Source organism: Silene latifolia, chromosome 11 (genome assembly GCF_048544455.1).
Source record: "Silene latifolia isolate original U9 population chromosome 11, ASM4854445v1, whole genome shotgun sequence".
In the NCBI taxonomy this organism is placed as follows: domain Eukaryota; kingdom Viridiplantae; phylum Streptophyta; class Magnoliopsida; order Caryophyllales; family Caryophyllaceae; genus Silene; species Silene latifolia.
The window spans coordinates 108,130,230-108,154,465 of record NC_133536.1 but is presented as its reverse complement, the minus strand read 5'-3'; the positions used below and the strand labels follow the sequence as shown (position 1 = coordinate 108,154,465).

Here is a 24,236-nt window from a genome sequence, read left to right as displayed (position 1 = left end):
GAGGTCTTTGCTGGGAGATAAAATACTGCGACGGTTCACCGTCTGCTTTAGAGAAATACGGGTCCGGACAAAAATAAATGCCCAAAAACCAAATATATGATATAGGATGTCGGGGAAGAGGCGCACCAAAGATAGGCCCACAAATAACCAACTTATAACGAACTTTTGAAAATTGAGCTGGAGGGAAGCTGGGGAAGAGGCGCAACAAGAGCTGCAAGTCTTCGAAGAGGCGCAGCAGATGCTGCGCCATTTCCCCAGCAAGTCAGTTCTCGACCGAAATTAGGAAATTGCTTTTAGTATAAATAAAGACTTCGGGGAAGCTTTTATTCACACAATTCCTTCATCTTTATTCCGTCTATCTCACAAAAACTCCCATATCTTCTAAAAAAATTTCAAAATCACGGATGCCTTTGAGAACCGTCTCAAAGAGTGGACAAATGAGTTCACGAACGTTGAGAAACACGACATGGGTGCTTTTAATTTGGGATCGATCTTGAGTCTCAAATTAGTGAAAATTGTGAAGCCTTTCTTAGATGCTTGTCTTGACTATTGGGACCCAAATTTTCATGTATTTGCCTTTCCTGAAGGCGATATTTGTTCTTTCCCTAAAGAAATAGCTGCTATTGGAGGATGGGATCCGGAGAGTTCACCCACTATACCCTTTAGCTCTCAAGGATATAAAAGTAAATTCAGAGACTTGGTTGGATTGACTAAGGCTGAGGTAGACCGTCTTGTGACCTCGAAAGGAGTCCGTATGTTTGACTTCATTGACCAATTTATAATTAGGGAAGACCCTTCTATTTCTTATGTTGCGAGACGCAGGGCGTTCGGGTTTTATCTATTGCATTGCTATGTCTTTCAAGGGCATGTCGACAAGGAGATGAGAGGGGATCCTCGTTTTCTGAGCCTAGTGGAACAAATGAAGCTGCGCAAGAACCCAGCATGCCTTTTCTTAGGAGAGATCATTCTTGGTTTAGACAACAGAAAGGCCAACCGTGAGCTTCCTTATTTGGGAAGTCCCATCATTCTACAGGTAAGAACCCGTTTTCATCTTATACCAACCGTTTTTTTTTCGTTTTTCTTTTTTTTCGTTTTTTTCTTTTTTTCGTTTTTTTCTTCTTTTTTTTCGTTTTTCTTTTTTTTTTTGCGGTTGATGAAAGGGACATTAATTTCCGTCATCTTTTGAGGTTTGGTTGATGGAGAGGCTGCGATTGATTGAGCCCCCAGTTAACGTGCCCGGATATCATGCTCGATCGATTTCGATGAGAACTAGGCTCTATATGGTAGACTTCACTCGGGTTTGCAATTACTGGGAAAACAAATTGAAGAGTGAAGGGGGACCATTGATTTGGTGGATTGTGCCGTGGTGGCATCTCAAGTCAGTCACTGGAGTCTCTTATTTGAACCTAACACGGCCAGTTCGCATCCCCGGCTTGGAATTCATGATTTCCATCTTTCAGGAGAGGTTGATGAGGCAAGTTGGCATGAAGCAGAAGATTCTGAAGCTTGATACCGTCTCTCAAACCGCCGCAGCATATACTACAGAGACTTGTCGGGAATGGGCGATTAGATGGGCTCAAAGGAACATGTGGTTCATACCATTTTCTAATGGCTCCCTATGGGTATCTGACTCATACTTGCAATGGAGGAAGGCTGGCACTCCTGAAGAACGTGAGAAATTGAGGAAGCGCGTGTTAGGTTCATATACCTATTATTAGACTCCTCTAATAGTAAACTAATTAACTTTTTAATTATTTGTTCTTTAGATCTAGTGCATGCATAACAAAATAAATAATTTATGAGGAAAAACAATGTTCCATACATTGTTGGTTGGTTCGAAATATAGGGCACAAGTAAGGTCACCTTCCTTCACTTGTTCTTGAGCTTAATGTGTTGGATGATCCTCCAAAGACTCCAAGTATAAAAGTCACTCCTTAGATTGCACCCAAGACTTACCCTTAAACTAGTATACTAATTAACTAGATTATTATACTAGTACCCTTAAAATGATTCTAATATTATTACTATTACTACACTAGTAATCTTATTGTGATATTAGAATGGATGAACAAATGCTTGTGTATCTAAAAAACTTCTTTTAGAAAGATGGAGAGCATAAGAGTTTTTGCATGTGAGAAATGTATGAATGAATGAACAAGTAAAAATGAGAACAAAAGTTCTCATATTTGAAGCATGCAACCGGTGGGAGGCAAGGAGAACAAGCCAAAAATGGAATCTCCTTTATGCTTTTACTCTTATCAAAATGTAGGTAGTGTAAGCTAGATTATGGTAGGTTCAATTATTTATATTTTATCACATGAAATAAAATAATCACAACCCACTTACACTCCCCCCATTTCGGTCCATGTACCATAAAATGGACTACCATTTTATTTTGTTAATTTGTCATTTGTCACACAATATGTCACATGTAGTATTTTACATGTTATTAATTAATTTAATGCATATTTATCACATAAATATCATTTTATAAATTAATTAAATTACATTCAACAAATTGACTAGTGATACTTGATCACATAAATAAAATGGGTTATTTAATTATAATTCAGAACATCTTGTAATTATAATCAACCATTCATTCTTATCTCTATTGCTTCTCAAACAATAAACAATTTTAGTAATAAAGCATTTTTATTACTAAAATAAATCTTATTTAATCCCATTACAATAAGATAAATATATTCTCTCTCACAAATGAATTGTTCAATTTTAAGGAATTGATTAACTTGTATCGTCATACAATTAATCAATTTATTTATTAATGGAATTGTCCTTTAGGTGTGACCTTAAGGGATCAACTGACCACCACCGTCATACGACAGTAATGTCAAACTCTAGTCACCCAATCATTACCGATTAATGACGATAGTTGATTATATAATAAATCATCCCTCATGTATTCTTAATATGATATTTAATTATGATATCAAATCATGTGATCGCACTATTGTTGAGGACACATTTTTCAACAATCTCCCACTTGTCCGAGACAAGTGTGCGTCACCAATTCTCTTGTCCTGTTACAATATCCCACTCAATGCAAGGTGTCTTGCAGGTCGTACTTACACTTGATCATATCTTGAGCGGTTTCCTCGATCTGGAGAGTAACTGTCTGACCGGAATTATCTACCATAAATACCTTCCGAGCGTGGCCACGCATTTCCAGTTAACTACTCCTCGAGTGGCCTTGACATTTCAAACAACCCTGACAAGGGGTGGACAATTCCTATCGCACTATTCCTTTTGTTCAGCCACAGTTCATCATAACCCAAAATATACCCAGTTTGACCTCATTTACGAAGTCGTAGAGTATAAATCAAAGCTAATCCGAAATTTGTGCCAAACTTTTGCGAATAATCTCTTGTTAACAGAATTGACTCATAAGAATACTATAGTAGCTCTTGCCACGACCAGGCTTTATGAATTACCAGAACTCTATAAGCGGTCACTGCCCGACAGAGTGTCCCATACAGTCTGCCTATGTGATCGACTAGTCATCCCATATGACTCTATGGCACTTCAACTTGCCATCAATCGCATCACATTCTAATCACTTCGAGACGTCACCACATATAAGTAACTAGGGGCGAATACCATATCAGTCCAGTTCACTTTAATGGGGTTCAATTTGTCTCTACAACCCATTTGGATACGACAAGGTAACGGGTGAGTTTATTGAAACTCAAACGATAAATGCGATTATCACATATGAATAGTCAATACACTATTACTACTTCATATCTTATCATCTTTAGTGTATCATTTACAACAGTCGAAATGCAATAAAAGCTTGGTAAGTGGATATACCCTATATCCATGTATTCCAACTTTGTCAATTGATATTTCCTTCTACTCAATGTTATTTCTAATAACTTGAATTTATTTCTATATATTTGTCTGGTCTTCTTACTAGACTTGGGCTCTTTAACTTGAAAGATGCTCCCACTGTTATCTCATAACTTGCGATAAAGTCATTTGTAGAGGGATTCACCCTTAATCCCTACATTGACCATTTTATCACAATCTACTTAGATTCCTTTTGTAGAATCTGCAATGCGTGAAACTTAAAACACTTTTTTAGTCTCTTACTCCTTAGTCAATAAGACATCCTAGGATTTCAACAAATCCTTTTTGGTTTGGAAACTAAAGTTTGTGTAACCCTTCAACACATAGCTTAGTTTATCATCCAAACATATGAACGAATCCTTATTTCTTCTCAAGAATCTCAAGGATGTTCTTTAAGGCTTTCACAAGCCATATCATGGGAATTATCTTGTTATTGACTTATCATGCTCTTAGCATATATCACATCATGGCATGTGCGTCTGTTGGCATACATGATCATTCTAATGGCGGAAACATTAGAAATCGATCTCATGTAATCAACAACTTAATAGGTTCAGTGAATGACTATGACTCCATCATAGTAATTCCACTTCCATCAACATGAATAGTCTATTCAACTTTGTTGATGTACAACAGATACGAAAGATCTTATCCTCATAAGACTCTCAACTATATGCCAAAATTATCTCTCATAGATTCAAAAATCTAGAATACTTTGCATCCCTTTCCAAGTCTCCAATCACTCTTTCACAGAAGAGAGTATTGGTACATTATTCTCAATAAGTAATATGTCTTCAACATATAAGACATGGAAAAATAATTCTAGCTCCCACTTAACTTCATGTATAATCATGATTCTTCAATCATGTGAATGAAACCATCCACTATTATCACATGAACGAAAAGTATAATCCTTTAATGCTAGCTTAAGACCATCTTGTGATCACTTAAGATAGCTAAGCATAATATGTTAGGTTTCTTAGATCTTCATCTAAGGTTTCGTGTTTCAAACACTTCCTTCTCTAAATTCCCATTTTAGAAAAGCGAATTTTAATATGCCATTCATCATCAAATGAAATGTGGCAATTCCTAACATGATTTATTTTGATCAACATCTTCATGTCGATCTATGCCTTTATTTACTCTAAAGCTCTATTCACTTTAAGGAGACCCTTGCCTTTAAGTAAATCTACTCTTTGAGTAACTATCTTTTGATTGTAATGCTATGACTCGTATGTAACAAAGTCGATTTAGGACAATACCATTACTTTCGCAAAGCAACATTTTAACAACAAGACATGTGTGCTAAACTCCCACTGAACTATACTCCCACTCTGTCTTTATAGATTATAGTTCCATTACTTTCACAAAGTAACATATTAACTATAAGACATGTTTGTGGCGATCTACTCCCACTCTATCTCTTAGAAATACTCCTAATTTCTTAAGAGATAGCTTTTGTGAGTCACAAACATATATGGTGGAGTAATTGTAGTTTGTTTAGACTGACACATTAGCTCATAAAAGACCAGCTCTTTTATGGCAGTTTGATTCACGTAATATGCGAATCTGATCCATGTCATTTGTTAAATAGATTCTCTATTTTAGGTATCTCCAGGTTGACCCTCCAGATTAAAATAAATTCCCCAAAAGTGAGTTCAACAACTCAACCTGACTCATATGGGTTTGATCTTATGGGAATTGACACAAGGTCATAATCCATATATAATAAATCAAATTCATTACTTAGATCTTTGCCACCATGATCGGATCGTAATGCTTTAACTCTTTTTGTGCAATTTGTTCTCTACTTCATTTCAGAATTTCTTTAAATTTCTCAAAAGCTTCACTTAATATTTGATCAAGTAAATATACCCATATCTACTTAAATCATTGATAAAAGTGACGAAGTAGTCATAATTTCTCCTTGTGGTGATGCTCATATGACCACATACATCGGCATGTATTAGTCTTAACAAATCACTTGCTCGTGTTCCTTTACCACTAAAGAGAATACGAATTATTTCGCAAAGGAGATAAGATTCGCAAATTCCATATGATTGATAAATAAAATGGTTCAATAAATCTAGTCAACACTAGCCTTTAAATGCGTTTCTTATTTATGTAACCTAATCGAAAAAGCCAAATGTACAAATTATTTGGATTATTAGTTATGAGTCTTTTGGATTGTATTATGAAGATATCTTTGCTTGAGTTGGAAGTGCCTAAAACTTGTATATCATAAAGATAAGTGACATGGCTCACATCCATGTCTATTTTCAACAAAATACAAATCCTTTCATGTCTAACATAGAAATGGAAATAATGTTTTAGACAAAATGGGTACATCATCACCATTATGTCGATAACAACTCAAAGTTATTAGCTAAAACAAGTACACAAGTCCCTCTTGAAGTGGCGGCTACCCTAGCTCCATTTCCTTGTCGGAGATTTATATCACTCTTGTTTAGCTTTTCCACATTTCCAAGTCCCACTTGGAGTGATAAGTCCAACATTGATATCTTTCAAATACTTGGGGCAATTACGCTTCCAATGGCCCATGACATTACAATAATGACATTCGTCGTAGAATTTGGGCACCCTTCTTGGTTTTGGTGGTGGTAGCCTCACTATCAACTTCCAATTCACAATCGGATTTGGGTTTCTTACCCTTCTTTGCTTTTCCTTTATAAAAACTATTACCCCTTTCGGTTGCAAGGACATTCTTGCTAGAACTCCCACTCAATTTGATATTTCTCCTTGTTTCTTCAAACAAGGATGTCTTAGAATTTGTGAGATTATCCTCATATGATTCTCTCACCAAGGATGTGTTGGGCATGAGTATGGGAGTGGGAGGTGTAGAAGTAGTAAAAAGACAAAGATTTCCATCCTCACCAATGCCAAAGTGTAGTTCTTTAATCGGGTCATCGTCATACGAGGAACATTTTTCACTGAATGATTGGAGCCATGAATTAACGGTGATCGGTGTAAGATTATTAGATGAATCGATTGGAAATAAATAACTACAAAAACGGAAATTAAGGAAACAATTAACATCTTTCGTTTTAATAATACTTGTAAACAAGTATTGCATTTATATAGTGACCTCTACCCAACTATTATAAATGATCCCGAGATCCAAATTCATATTAATACGGGTACGGTGGGCCGAGTCATCCCTTATTAATATAACTCGGTGGATTAACCACTTAATCGATTCTACTTCTAGAACTCTCGGTCGATAAAAATTACTCTAATTTTCATCTTTAACCCAGAACACATGCGATTACGATCACGAATACTTCCGTTGAGCTCAATCCAAATTTCGATGTAATAACATTTTACTGCCCACTTACCCAACGTAACAAGGTTTGTATTACGGTGAAGCCGGATTAACTCCCTTATGAAATTGGGTTTCGTGGGTTCTACTATTTGGTAAGGCTAAATCTCAATTATTAATTTAGCGAGAGGTCATGTCAATTTATTATCTATCACGTTTTAAGTGAACTAAAGCGGTGAACTACGATAATTATAATTGACACGGTCGATGACTCGATATGATATGCATGTGTTGTTATGGCGATTTGGCAATGCATGCAACATATTAAAAGAAATGCAAAGCAATAATAAAAATTCCTAGTATGGCCTTCCTAGAAATAGAAAATCAAATAATCTATTACATATTCGGAAACCAACTCCTTTGGTCCCTTGAATCTTCAAGTGGCACGCCTCCCAAGAACATCGTCTTTGCCGGAACACCTTTCCGAATGGCACCGTCTTGAAGAAGCTCCATAATTACAAATAATAATAAAAATACAAAGTTATTCCTATTATACATTTGTAAAATGGAAAAACTAATAAAATAAAAGTGATACGAGATCACATTAAATTACAACCGAATCAATTTTCCCTTTCATTACGGGTAATATCGATTAAAAGTAAGGCCATACTAAGACAAATTACATAATTCAAAATAATATAAATAAAAGACATTCAACAATTGAAATATGCAGCATTATAATATGTACCTATCATGCCAAATTATGTGCCAAATCGCCCTATTTAACTTGTATCGTATATATAACCCGGTTTTATGAAAATGCGTGATCGTAACTTCTTAAAATCACAAATTAACACTTAAATCACATCTAAGCTCAAGTTAATTATCCTAAGACTCTTAGGACTCAAAAAGTAGTCATCACTCAATTTTTGACAATAATTTGACTTTATTTAAGTTTTATGCTCATTTTTTACCTTAAAATCATAATATCTATGAAATAAATCCAAATTAAATTATAATAATTTCAAATTTTGAATTTTAAAATTTTAAACATTCTGGATAATTCCATGACACTCATAATGTCAAAAATCATGGTTAAAATTTTTGAATTAATTTTGAGAAAATATAGTTGCATTTTATCGGTTTTATCTCATAAAACATCTAAAGTATCCAAAAATTACTCCCATTAATTTTCCAACTTTATATCTAATAAGTGGGATATTTATGCAACTTAAAATAATTTTCTCATGCCATGCAATTTGTTTTAGCTATTTATGCTAAAATAGTCACTATTTATGCCATTTTTACTCTAAAAATTCATAAATCATGCTAAATGAGATCATTTAATCTAGAAATTTACATACACTTTGTAAATCATGCATGTGACAACATATTAAAGTTTCATGGCCCAATTCGAAGTTTAACTATTTTTAACCATTTTACCTCCTTTTTTTTTGTGGTGAAAAGTGAGTGTATATATATATTTCAAAAAGACATATCCAATTACAAAAGGACCAAAAAGCTTTCTACAAATAGAAACAAAACATTTCTATTAACAGAAACCAATCCAAGTCCTTGCATTCAACTCATTTTGTCCTCCTCTACGATCAGTAAATTTGCGAATTTGTTGTTGGACCACCATCTTCATCCGTTCTGCCACTAGCACAGGCCTGACAACACTGAACTGAGTTCGAGCAAGATTGCGTTGATGCCAAATCGTGTACCCGTAGCAAGACAAAGACACCAAGGCTAGAGCCTTCCATTTCATGCTTCTTATCGAAACATTCAACTCACTCACATCCATCGGGAAAGGACGTTCAATCCAATCTTCAACATATTTCTGAACTTGACAACTGAATTTACATTCAGCAAACAGATGCTCATTAGTTTCAGCTTGTTCTGCACATAGGACACACATGTCATCCTGACAGCATCCATACGAAAAGAGTTTGGCTTTAGTATTCAGTCCACCCTGCATTATCAGCCAGGAATTGAAGGAATGTTTGGGCACATTCCATTCATTCCAAACTATTTTTGTCCAATGTTGAGTAGGAGTTATTCCCATAAGCCATTCATATCCATGGCTAATTGTATAACCTTTTTTATGAGGAGCCCAACAATTATCAATGAACCCATGCTTAAGCTGCTCCTTCACCTTACAAATAGTCTTCCAGGTCCAAGTAGAGTCATTTGTGTAGATCTTTATACATGTTAACATACTCATATATGTCAAAACTAATTTGTCATAAAATAAAACGAATCTTATGCATGCAAACATTAAAATAAATAGAGGAGAAATTATGTCCTTACATATTAAATTTCGGATATTTGGGCACAAAAGAGATCACCTTTCTCTTTTGTTCTTGAGCTTATTCCAATGGAAGAACAAAGATCTAAGAGTAAGATCTCTCCCTAAATATAATACCCAAGGCTCCTCTTAATAAAATTAATATTACAAATACTAGTTATAATATTAATCTATGAAAAATTGAACCAAAAATATTGTTAACACTTTGAATATTTTCGGTTTAGAGAGGGAGGAGAAGAGAGCTTTTTATCTCACTAAAAATCTCTTATTTGATGATGGAAAATAAGAATGAATATCACTAAACTAATTTAGTGTGATAATAGGTAAAATTATATGAAAAACCAATGATGGTTTTTCACATAAAAAACCGGGTGGAAGGGGGACTTTTTAGGGGAGCCAATGCATGAACATTTTTATCTTCACAAGAAAATTAGAGTTGCATGGCTAGGATATAGGTAATCATTGTGTTTTCTCAATAAATTAATCAACACAATATTAACCTAATAACCCCATAATTTCGGTACAAATGATAATATGGAATCCATATTATTTTTGTCAATTGTCAATATGTCACATGTCATATGTGACATAAATTGTTATGTATTTTTAACATATTAAAAATCAACGTATTAATAAAAATACGTCACATACAAAATCGACTTAGTAATCTCATAATTACTTGTACCAAAAACATTTCTCCATTTATAAATCACAACGGATTGTATTTATAATAATTCATTCAAATTTAATTGTTACATTAAACAATTTATTTCATCCGAGTAATTATACAATTTGATTACTCAGACCGTATCTCATTTAATCACATTTCAATTTGATACGTAAATTATACTTCCAAAATCGTCCGTCAATTTTCAAGTAATTTAATTAACTCGTAACATTATACGATTAATTAAATAATCAATTAAGAGTGTCGCCCTTTAGGTATGACCTAGGGGGTCAACTGATCACCACCGTCACACGACAGTAATGTCAAACTCTAGTAAGCCAATCATTACCGATATATGTTGACCATTGACAAGAATAATATTACTTCCCAATTGTATTCATTTTTAATGAGACTTAACCATGTGATCATCATGATCAACGATTGTGATCGCATTATTGTCGGAGGACACATATTCCAACAATCTCCCACTTGTCCTCGACAAGTGTGCGTCACCAATTCTCTTGTCCTATTACTATCTCCCACTCAATGCAAGGTGTCTTTCAGGTCGTACTTGCAAGTGATCATATCGAGAGTGGTTTCCTCGATCTGGAGAATAACTGATTGACCGGATTTATCCACACTGGATACCTTCCGAGCGTGGCCACGCATTTCCAATTCATTACTCCTCGAGTGGCCCCGAGATATTGTTATAACCCCGACTAGGGGTGGACAATTCCTATCGCACTCATTCCCTTCGACTAGCCACACCATCATAACCCAAAATATGCCCATTTGACCCCATTTACGAAGGTCGTAGTAACACAAATCAAAGTTAATCCAAATCGTGCCATCTTAGGCGAATAGTCTTTAGTCAAAAGAATCGACTCATTTGAATACTATAGCAACTCTCGCCACGACCAGGCTATATAAATTTTCCAGAACTCTATAAGCGGTCATAAGGCCCGACAAAATGTTCCTAACAATCCGCCTATGTGATCGACTAGTCATCACACATGACTCTATGGCACTTGAACTTGCCATCAATCGCATCACACTCTAGTCACTTCGAGACGTCACCTCATATAAGTAACTATGGGCATAAACAATGTTAATCCATGTTCACTTTAACGGGGTTCAATTGTCTCCACAACCCGTTTGGATATAACAATGTACCAAGTGAGTTAATAATAACTCAAACGACAAATGTTGACATCACACTCGGGTAGTCAATATCATATTACAACCTTGTGATGTTCATCATAAGCGTAAACACTTATCGATTGCAATAGAAGTTTAACATCCCATGTGTCCACGTGTTCAAACTTCTTACACTTGCAATTTCCTTCACATTCATGTTCTCATACCATGAATTTTACCAAGCATACATCAAGGTTCTCGACCTTGGTTTTGGTTCTTTAACTTGAAAGAACTTTCTTATCGATCATCTCATAATGAACGAATTTGTGATGAATAATACAACTTGTACCGATCAAGTATTCCATCCACACACAATGTACTAGGTATATGTTTTGTAGAATCTTGTAACAATTGACAAGATTATTAGCTTAGTACTTCTCACAAGTCCTAGCTTTATTAGGAAAGATTGTTTTGAATAACCTCTTATTTAACCAAGTATCTTTCCAAAACTCCTCATTTCACTTTCTGGGCTTGAAAGATTTGGGATTCTCATAAATCCTCATATGTGCTCGGATTTTCTACAATATGTGCAAACTCTTGACACACAATAGAACATCCGTCAATCAACAAATCGCTCATCGGATTCTGCTCGAGAATTCATGACGCTTCTATTATGGCTCACCAAGTCAATCATCATGCTCTTATGCATATGATTCATAATTGGACATGTACATGATTATTCTAATGGCGGAAACATTAGTTACTAATAATCATGAGATCAACCGTTCATAGGTTCAATGAACTACCATGACTGCTAATGGTAATCCCATTTTCATTCATACGAATAACCTACGTGTATGTTGATGTGATGTGTATCTCTTAATACTAATCCAACATCCCATGATGTAATTGGATTCATCATTGTCCATTTTCATCCAGAATTGAAAACTCAAAAGCTTCTTTAGGAAAGAAGATATTTGCTCGTCATTCTTTAATGAGTAATGAGTTTTATACATTCAAGGATGATAGCTCCCACTAAATTCTATGTCTTCACATGAGAATTTCCTAACTCCCACTCAATTCTACATATTTCTAGATGACTTCTTAATCGAAATTTGTCAAGAATATAAATATAAATTGCTTTGCCAAGTTACTAGGATAAAACCATATATGTTCCCATCATATCCTTTCAAAAATGCCTATTTTGAAGTGGTCTCATCTCAACCTTACGGAAAGAGATTTTAAATCTCTAACACACTCATGTCATAATGATGTGTAGTAATGTCATTATTCAAATACAAATAATATTTAGAATAGGTCCTTCGGAATATCCTTTCGGAAGGAGGTTTAACCATTTCATAGCGAGGTTAAACAATGACATTTGCGTGGTTAAAACGTTGGCCATTGAAAATATCGTAATATCAATCTTTGCAACTTGATCTTAACTAGTATGTTACTTTAATTCATTTAGGCTCTTAAGTAAAACTCATGATTGAAACTATTGGTCAAATGATTCATAACCTTAGTCAAAAGCTTGTTAAGACTTTACATTAGTCATTTTTCTTCCAAAACTTCTTTTGGTCTCCTCGTGTAGTTATCTTGAGAATAAACTCTTATGATTACTTCACTTAGTCTCTTAAGTCATTTAGAACTAACTTGAGACTATAGATCTCATCTATTTGGTATACTATGTAAGTAGATATACCTTTATTCAACTCATTCTCTCTTGTGTAGATCTTTATATACACAAGTACACAATTATATCTTGCCTTGTGTGTTGTGTCCTCATTTTTCTCCCACTCTATCTTTAGAATGAATACACTAAGCATTCAAAGATAGCATATGAGACACAAATAATGATGTTGAAGTATAAGGAGAACTACCTCATAGGTTGACTAATTGTTATTGATCTCATATGTGTACTTGGTGGTTGACATACCTTTAAGAGAGTTCATAGACTCAAAGTCACTTAATAAATGATCATACACAAGCCTTAAGCATGTGGACATATAATGAAACCCGTCATTATAATTGTCTATTAGATCACTTTTAGTGAATGATCTTATGTTTCAAAACGCAAGCAATTAAAGATGAAATTTTAGAACATAAAGGATAAATGATAAAACGGGTGACTTGGGTTGCAAACCAAGTCACTATCATCCAAAATACAAACCATTATCCAAAATACCTTTCCATGTCGAACACGGAAACTTAAAGTTCTAAAAATTTAAAACATAACTTGAAATAAGACAACGAAAAACAAAGCTCCATAAAAGCTATCCTTAGCTTCTTCATGGTTTCTTATGCTTGCTTTTCTTTTCCTTTGTCTTTGCTTGGTGGAGGCCCTATTTACAATAAAAAGGGAGATACATTATCACAACTTTGCATCATAATACCATAGTTGAATTTAGAAACATAAAAGAAGGTTAGTCATTTACCTACTGGAGTGATCTTTCCAACTTTGATATCACCAAGGTATTTGGAACAATTCCTCTTCCAATGTCCCATGCCATTACAATAATGGCATTTGTCAAGAGGACCCTTCTTGACTTTGGAGGTGCTAGCTTCACAAGACTTAGCTTTGGTGAATGTGGGAGCTTGCTTCTTGCCCTTTCTCCCATTCTTCTTGAACTTCCCCTTACTCTTTGTGCTTATGTTAAGCACATCCTTGGGAGGGTTCACATTTAACCCCATGTCCCTCTCGGCTTGCACAAGTAACTTGTGCAACTCCTCAAGAGACACATCCTTGTCTTGCATGTTGAAATTCACCCGGAATTGCACATATGCCTTGACTTTGGATAAGGAGTGTAGAATCCTATCTACGATGAGTTCTTTGGGGATTTCAACCTTTTGAATCTTCAAGGTCTCGACAAGCTCCATGAGTTTGAGCACATGAGGGCTAACCTTTTGGCCCTCTTTGAAGTCGAGATCAAAGAATGCCGCGGCCGCCTCATATTGGACGATCCGCGGAGTTTGTGAAAACATGGTCACAAGTTTGGAGTAAATCTCATTAGCATTGCCCATTTTGAAGGCTCTCCTTTGGAGCTCCGCCTCCATCGCAAATATTAAGACATTTTTCATTGCGGCGGACTCCTTTTGGTAAGCCTCATAGGCTTCCCTAGTGGCCGCGGTGGACCTAGTGGAGGGTTCGGGTGGAGAGGCCTCGGTAAGGTAACGAAGCTTGTCGTCACCTTCGGCGGCTAATTTGAGTTGGGCATCCCACTCGGAGAAATTTGACCCATTCTTTTCAAGTTTACATCGATCCATAAAGGATCGGAGCCATGATGAAGTAGCGAGTGGTGTAGCATTAGGAGTTGGTGTTGCCATTTGTTATGAATAAGAAGTGGTCTACAAAACAAAATATAAGGAGTAAAACAATTGTCGTTTTAATAATACTCGTAAAAATGAATGATTTAAACAAGTTATATGCATTTTTCTAGTGACCTCTACCCAACTAGAATAAATGATTCCAAGACCCAAATTCATATCGACTTAGGCACGGTAGGGCCGATTCATCCTTTATCAATATAACTCGGTGGATTAACGTTTAATCGATTCTACTTTTAGAACTCTTGGTCGATAATATTACATTAACTATTATCTATAGCCCAAAACACATCGACAAGGGCACGGTAGGGCCGATACATCCCTTATCAAAAATTTTTGTTGAGTTCAATCCAAATTTCGAATAAATGTGTCCATGATCCAAATCCATATCAACTTGGGCACGGTAGGGCCGATACATCCCTTATCAACATGAATTCGGTGGATTTAACATTCATCACCCACTTCCCCTACGTAACAAGGTTTGTACCCCGGTAGGGCCGAGTGCACTCCCTCGCGAAATAGGTTTTCATGGTTTCTACTATTTGGTAAGGCTATATCTCAATTGATTGTTTTAGCGAGAGGTCATGTCAATTTATCATCTATCACGTTTTAAGTGAACTAAAGCGGTGAACTACGATAATTCAAATTGACACGGTCGATAAACTCGATAAAAGAAGATGCATGTTATAGTTATGGCGATTTAGCGATGCATGTAACATAAAATAAAATGCAAGCATAAAGATAAATAAATCCTAGTATGGCCTTTCCTAAAATAGAAAAACTATTAATCTATTACATATTCGGAAACCAACTCCATTGGTCCCTTGAACTTCGGTTGTGGCACGCATCTCGAGGTAACACCGTCTTTATGTATCGCCATTCTTGAAGTAATCCGTCTTTATGAACTCCGGAATGAATAAAATTACATAATAAAATACATAATTTCCTATTATACATTTGTAACTAAAATAAAATAAATCTATTAAATATTACAAAACGGTGATACGAGATCACAATAAAAATTACAACCGAATCGATATTCCCATACATTTCGGGAAATACCAATTAAAATCTAAGGCCATACTAAGTAAAATTACATAATTCAAAATTACATAAATTAAAATTATGACAATCATAAATAAAAATGCAGCATTATAATATGTATGAACATGCTCAATTTTTATGCTAAATCGCCTTTAAATTGCCAATATCGTATATTACTCGGTTTTTACGGATTTGCGTGATTTCAACATTTTATAATCACAAATATGCATAAACTCATATTTATGCACTAGTTAATTACCCTAACCACTTAGGACTCAAAATATAGTCTTCACTAGTAATTTGACCATAATTAACTTTTATTTACAAATTTGTTCATAAATGGACCAAAATTACAAAAATAAGCTATTTAACTTCAAATAAATCACAAAATTTCAAATAAATTCAAAATTTGAAATTTAAAATTCATGAACATTCTGGAAAAATCCATGACACTCATAATGTTCAAAATCTTAGGTTAAAAATTTCGAAAATTTTCCTAAAAAAATGTTGCGGTTTATCGATATTTAATAAAATAATCATAAAAACATGGAAAAATTATTTTCATTAACTTTTCAATTTTAGATCTGAAAAATATAATAAAATGCAACATTAGACGTTTTTCCTAAGTCATAGATTATATTTTATTAATTTTCACTAATAAAGTCACTATTTATGTCATTTTTCTTCAAAAATTCATAAATCATGCTAAAAGACTTCTTTATAGCCAATTATTTTACACACTTCTTGTAAAATTGCATGTGACAACATATAAATTTTCTATGACCAGATTCGAAATTTAACTCATATTAACCTATTTTTCTCTTAAATCCGAATTTAATAATGAAAAATTCATTTTTTGAGCATAACAAGTGCAAAAATTATGAAAATTTACAGGTTATCTCAAAATAATATATGTAACAACATATCCAAAAACCAAGTGAAAATTCGAAGTATAGCTAATTTTCGACCAAAAATGACATTTTTACTCATAAAATCACATTTAAATGTCATTATTATTAAATATGAACAATAAAAAATCCGAAAAATTAACCAAAAATCCTAAAACACTTTAGGACCAGAAATATTAACATGCATGTAATTATTTCGTGATATATCATAATAACACAAATTTTACAAGTTTTATTTCGTTATTCATATAACTCGGAAAAACTTTTAACCAATTTGCATGCAAACAACCGTGGCTCATGATACCGATTGAAGGAAATGTAGATCTTTATACATGTTAACATACTCATATATGTCAAAACTAATTTGTCATAAAATAAAACGAATCTTATGCATGCAAACATTAAAATAAATAGAGGAGAAATTATGTCCTTACATATTAAATTTCGGATATTTGGGCACAAAAGAGATCACCTTTCTCTTTTGTTCTTGAGCTTATTCCAATGGAAGAACAAAGATCTAAGAGTAAGATCTCTCCCTAAATATAATACCCAAGGCTCCTCTTAATAAAATTAATATTACAAATACTAGTTATAATATTAATCTATGAAAAATTGAACCAAAAATATTGTTAACACTTTGAATATTTTCGGTTTAGAGAGGGAGGAGAAGAGAGCTTTTTATCTCACTAAAAATCTCTTATTTGATGATGGAAAATAAGAATGAATATCACTAAACTAATTTAGTGTGATAATAGGTAAAATTATATGAAAAACCAATGATGGTTTTTCACATAAAAAACCGGGTGGAAGGGGGACTTTTTAGGGGAGCCAATGCATGAACATTTTTATCTTCACAAGAAAATTAGAGTTGCATGGCTAGGATATAGGTAATCATTGTGTTTTCTCAATAAATTAATCAACACAATATTAACCTAATAACCCCATAATTTCGGTACAAATGATAATATGGAATCCATATTATTTTTGTCAATTGTCAATATGTCACATGTCATATGTGACATAAATTGTTATGTATTTTTAACATATTAAAAATCAACGTATTAATAAAAATACGTCACATACAAAATCGACTTAGTAATCTCATAATTACTTGTACCAAAAACATTTCTCCATTTATAAATCACAACGGATTGTATTTATAATAATTCATTCAAATTTAATTGTTACATTAAACAATTTATTTCATCCGAGTAATTATACAATTTGATTACTCAGACCGTATCTCATTTAATCACATTTCAATTTGATACGTAAATTATACTTCCAAAATCGTCCGTCAATTTTCAAGTAATTTAATTAACTCGTAACATTATACGATTAATTAAATAATCAATTAAGAGTGTCGCCCTTTAGGTATGACCTAGGGGTCAATCGATCACCACCGTCACACGACAAAGAATGTCAAACTCTAGTAAGCCAATCATTACCGATATATGTTGACCAGATTGACAAGAATAATATTACTTCCCAATTGTATTCATTTTTAATGAGACTTAACCATGTGATCATCATGATCAACAGTTGTGATCGCATTATTGTCGGAGGACACATATTCCAACAATTTGCAGGTGTATAATCATTCCAGTTTGTTCCTTTGAGATAAACACTATCTATCCACTGAATCCAAAGCCTGTCAGCCTTCACATATATCCAGTTCACCAATTTTCCAACTGAAGCAATGTTCCAAGTGCTGGCTTTTTTAATCCCTAGTCCCCCTGCAGCTTTTGACATGGTAACTCTGTCTCAACCCACTAGAGGAACTCTATGATATTCAGTGGAACTATCCCATAGGAAGTTCCTACATATAGCCTCAACTCTCTTAATAGCAGCTTTAGGAATGACAAACATTGCAGCCCAGTAATTGTACAAAGTATTAAGCACTGAATTTATGAGAACAGCCCTACCAGCATAAGATACCTTTTTAGCACCAATACTTCTGATCCTTGTCACCATTTTCTAATCCATTTTTATCTCATAAAAATCATAAATCATGCAATATTAATCCAATTAATACGAGATTTTACAAAAAACTTTTAAAATATGCATGTGAGGTCATATAAAATTTTCAAGGTCAGAGAGTAAGTTTAACCATTTGTAGTCATTTTAACCTCCATTTATGCCATTTTGACACTAAAAATTCATAAATCATGAAATATTAATCACATTAATATGATATTTTACATACAATACATAAAATATTCATGTGAGGTCATACTAAAATACCACGGCCATGAGTGAAGGTTAACTTATTTTAGTGAATAAAAGTTCATTTTACTCATAAAAATATAATAAAATCACTAAAAATCATTAAAATGAGCAATAAATTTCCATAAATCATAAAAATGACCTAAAAACATTTTAGGACCAGAATATATTACATGCAACATGATTTCGTGGCTTACTCATATAAATCACAAATTTTTAGTTTTATATGTTAACTTTTTAACTCGGAAAAACAATAACCGATTATGCATGCAACATCCTTATGCTCTGATACCACTTGTTAGGTTCGTATACCTATTATTAGACTCCTCTAATAGTAAACTAATTAAATTTTTAATTATTTGTTCTTTAGATCTAGTGCATGCATAACAAAATAAAAGATTTATGAGGAAAAACAATGTTCCTTACATTGTTGGTTGGTTCGAAACATAAGGCACAAGTAAGGTCACCTTCCTTCACTTGTTCTTGAGCTTAATGTGTTGGATGATCCTCCAAAGACTCCAGGTATAGAAGCCACTCCTTAGATTGCACCCAAGACTTACCCTTAAACTAGTATACTAATTAACTAGATTATTATACTAGTACCCTTAAAATGATTCTAATATTATTACTATTACTACACTAGTAATCTTATTGTGATATTAGAATGGATGAACAAATGCTTGTGTATCTAAAAAACTTGTTTTAGAAAGATGGAGAGAATAAGAGTTTTTGCATGTGAGTAATGTATGAATGAATGAACAAGTAAAAATGAGAACAAAAGTTCTCATATTTGAAGCATGCAACCGGTGGGAGGCAAGGAGAACAAGCCAAAAATGGAATCTCCTTTATGCTTTTACTCTTATCAAAATGTAGGTAGTGTAAGCTAGATTATTTATATTTTATCACATGAAATAAAATAATCACAACCCACTTACACTCCCTCCATTTCGGTCCATGTACCATAAAATGGACTATCATTTTATTTTATTAATTTGTCATTTGTCACACAATATGTCACATGTAGTATTTTACATGTTATTAATTAATTTAATGCATATTTATCACATAAATATCATTTTATAAATTAATTAAATTACATTCAACAAATTGACTAGTGATACTTGATCACATAAATAAAATGGGTCATTTAATTATAATTCACAATATCTTGTAATTATAATCAACCATTCATTCTTATCTTTATTGCTTCTCAAACAATAAACAATTTTAGTAATAAAGCATTTTTATTACTAAAATAAATCTTATTTAATCCCATTACAATAAGATAAATATATTCTCTCTCACAAATGAATTGTTCAATTTTAAGGAATTGATTAACTTGTATCGTCATACAATTAATCAATTTATCCATTAAGGGAATTGTCCTTTAGGTGTGACCTTAAGGGATCAACTGACCACCACCGTCATACGACAGTAATGTCAAACTCTAGTCAGCCAATCATTACCGATTAATGACGATCAGTTGATTATATAATAAATCATCCCTTACGTATTCTTAATATGAGATTTAATTATGATATTAAATCATGTGATCGCACTATTGTTGAGGACACATTTTCTAACAGCGCGAGCCTGTTGACTACAAGATTCGCGAGGTGGCAAAAGAGAATCAGAAGAACTTGACTGAGGAGGAAGAAGAGGCCGGATTCCGAGTCGTTCATCCGTCGAAGAAATCGAGGACTGCTCCTGCCGTAGAAATGGTGGTGGATCGAAATGGCAAGTCTAGACCGCGAGAGAGACCTTTGGTGATTAGGTCGGAGATAGCACAAGAGCGCCCAGCTCGTGGTCGAGACAAGAAGTACGATAAAAATGACAAAGGCAAAGGAAAGATGGAAGAATAGCCTTAGTCGTATTATTATTTATTATTATTATTTAAGTTGTAATAAACGGCGGGGTTTCTAGCATTTACTTTCAGCATTTATATTTTTTGGCATATTATTATTATTTATGGAACAAATGAATAAAAGATTTATTAGTTAAGAAACTATTATAATTTTCTTTTATTATTCTTGTCGAATTTCAAATGCAAATGCAAATGTCCTTCTATTTACATTTAAAATAATGGGTTGTATCCTCTGAAGGATTGCCTACGTATTCATTAAAAATGAAATCAAACCCTGTGCGTAGTTTGAATAAATGTAAATAAATAATTGTTCGAAGCAAGAGCTTGTAATGAACTTTAGAAAATAAGCATGAGCTTTACTTACTCCCAAAATACAGTTCAATTTATTTGATGACGTGAGGATGTCGAAATGTCAAAACGCAAGAGCATAGTGACATAAGCTTTCTTTCAGCGAGCGAGGCGTGTTTCCTATCTTATGCTAAGGGTAGTGTCGTTTCAGTTGGTCGAGGTTAGTTGGGTTAGCAAATTCATTCCCGTCTAGGTCTGTAATCCTAACATCACCCCCTGAGAGTATGGACTTGACTAAGAAAGGTCCGGCCCAGTTGGGTTTAAACTTTCCACGTGGATCGACAGGTAGGAGAGCTCTGACCGATTTGAGAACCAAGTCTCCTTCTTTGATGTTCCTGGGCCTAACCTGTTTATTGAAGGCTCGTTTGATACGTGCCTAATATGTTTGCACATTATGTAATGCACGCAATCTTCGTTCATCCAAGAGGATGAGTTCTTCATAGCGATCCCTATTCCATTCAGCTTCTGGGATTTGACTTTCGAGTAAAATGCGTAAGGACGGGATTTCTAGTTCCACAGGTTGCACAACTTCCATGCCATAGGTCAGAAAGAAAGGAGTGGCCCAAGTGGGCATTCTGAATGATGTGCAATAACCCCACAACGCGAAGGGTATTTTGCTAGGCCAATCTCGATAATTGTCGATAATTTTCTTGAGGATCATGACGACGTTCTTGTTAGCTGCTTCTACCGCGCCATTAGTTTGAGGTCTATAAGGCGAGCAATGGTGATGGTTGATTTTGTATTTGACTAGCAATTGTGCAGCTTCAGCTTGGAAATGTGACCCATTGTCGCTGATGATTTCATGTGGGCAACCATATCGACATATGATATTGGTTTGTATGAACTTAGCCACGTGTTTAGCCGTAAGAGTAGTATAGGATGCTGCTTCGACCCATTTGGTAAAATAATCGATAGCTACCAAAATAAAACAGTGACCTCCTGTTCCAGGTGGAGTGATCTTCCCAACGATGTCGATTCCCCAAGCAGAAAATGGCCAAGGAGAGGACATGGTGTAAAGCAGTGAGGGAGGAACGTGTTGCACATTCCCGCAGATTTGGTAATGTCTGACATATTTGATAAAATCTGACTCCATTATCGTCAATTAATATCCTAGACGCGTTATTTTCTTTGCCATCATTGGTCCACTCATGTGGGGACCGCATTCTCCATTGGAACGTTTTCCATCACTTTTTGTGCCTGTGAATGATCAAGACAGCGCAAGACTACACCAAAAGGTGTTCTTCTATATAATTCTCCCTGCATGAAGAGGTATTAAGAGGCTAGTAGGCGTACGGCACATTGTCCTCTCTAATCCATATCTGGTGGATAGGTACCATTGAGTTTCATGTTTAGAATGGCTTGAAACCAAGGTTCTTCTGGGCTCTCTTCTTCGTCTGTAATTTGGTGTACATAGGCTGGTTCTGACCGCCGTTCGATGCATAAAGTCATTTTTATCATGTTGTCTGGCATATTAATCAAAGATGCAAGTTTTGCAAGAGCGTCTGCAAATTGATTCTCTTCACGAGGTAGGTGTAGATAAGTGACCTGATCGAAGAATTGGGCGACTTGATCTATCCTAACCTGATACGGTGCTAGACTTTCACTTCGAATTTTCCAACATCCCGTAATCTGGTTGATGATCAAGGGCGAGTCTCCATGGACTCGAAGATTCTTGATACCTAAAATTACTGCTGCTTGTAGACCAATGAGACAAGCTTCATATTCTGATGCGTTATTTGTCACCTCGAAGTCGAGTTTGACAGACAGTGGTGTATGCTCACCTTCAGGAGAAATGAGCAACACTCCTATTCCAAATCCTCTTAGATTTGATGCTCCATCAAAGTAAAGGTCCCAGGAGTCTATGCTAGTTTATAAGATGTCCTCATCTGGAAATGACCACATGTCTATTGTTTGGGTGTCGTTGATAGGATTGTCTACGAAGATCTCGGCAACGGCGCGCCCCTTTATGACCTTTAGAGGTACGTATTTGAGATCGAACTCTGAGAGCATTAGGGTCCATCTTGCCAATCGACCATTGAGAACGGGTTTCTCAAAGAGGTACTTGACGGGATCCATTTTGGAATATACCTTGACAGAGTAGCTAAGCATGTAGTGGCGTAGCTTCTTTGTCGCCCACACAAGTGCGAGACATGACTTTTTGAGAGGTGTGTATTTACACCCACATTCTATGAACTTCTTACTAAGGTAGTAGATAGCTCTTTCTTCTTTTCCAACAGTTTGTGCACGCATAGCCCCCATGGCTGTTTCAGTAACTGTGAGATATAAACCAAGAGGTTGATCTCGTTGAGGAGGTATTAGCACTGGTGGTTTGGCTAGTATCTCCTTGATCTTGTCGAACGCCTTCTGACAATCGTTTTCCCATATGGTGTGATCTGTCTTCTTGAGCTTTTTGAAAATGGGTTCGTATATCATAGTAAGCTTCGATATGAATCGGCTTATATACTGTACTTTGCCTAGAAATCCTCTAACCTCCTTCTCTGTTTGGGGTTGTGGCATTTCGATTAAAGCTTTGATCTTGGATGGATCAATTTCTTTTCCTCTCTGGCTGACAACGTATCCCAGAAGCTTGCCTCACGTTACCCCGAATTCACATTTCTGAGGATTGAGTCTCATGTTGTATATGCGCAATCTTAGGAAGAATTTGCGAAGGTTATCGATATGCCCCTTCCTATCCTTGGATTTAACAATCATATCATCGACGTATACTTCTACTTCTTTATGCATCATGTCATGTAGCAAGGTGGTTGCAGTTTGTTGATATGTAGCTCCAGCATTGATTAGCCCGAATTGCATGATAGTATAGCAATATGTGCCCCATTGAGTAACGAAAGTTGTCTTATGCATGTCTTCTATGGCCATCTTGATCTGATTATACCCTGCATACCCATCCATGAAGGACAACAATGCATGATCTGTTGTATTATCTACCAATATGTCGATGTGTGGTAGAGGGAAGTCGTCTTTGGGACTTGCTTTATTTAAGTCTCTGAAATCAACACAAACTCAGATTCGCCCATCCTTTTTGGGTACGGGGACTATGTTAGCCACCCAGTCTGAATACTCGGAAACTTTGATGTACCCGGCTTAGAATTGTTTATCGACTTCTTCTTTGATTTTAAGAGCCCATTCGGTCCTCATCCTACGAAGCTTCTGTTTTACGGGTTTGAAACCTGGTTTGATTGGAATTCGATGTTCTGCAATATCCATGTCGATTCTTGGCATGTCCTTGTAAGACC

General features: G+C 35.0%; 1 protein-coding gene across 1 annotated transcript; it reads right to left on the bottom strand.

Moving 5' to 3' along the window:
* Positions 1-8,702: 8,702 nt before the first annotated feature.
* Positions 8,703-18,515, bottom strand: LOC141613784 (uncharacterized). Its single transcript, XM_074432529.1, has 2 exons — positions 18,315-18,515; positions 8,703-9,350 (listed from the first exon to the last, which is right to left on the bottom strand). Exons 1-2 carry the CDS (start codon positions 18,513-18,515, stop codon positions 8,703-8,705), a joined length of 849 nt encoding a protein of 282 aa, XP_074288630.1.
* Between the last annotated feature and the right edge of the window lie 5,721 nt (positions 18,516-24,236).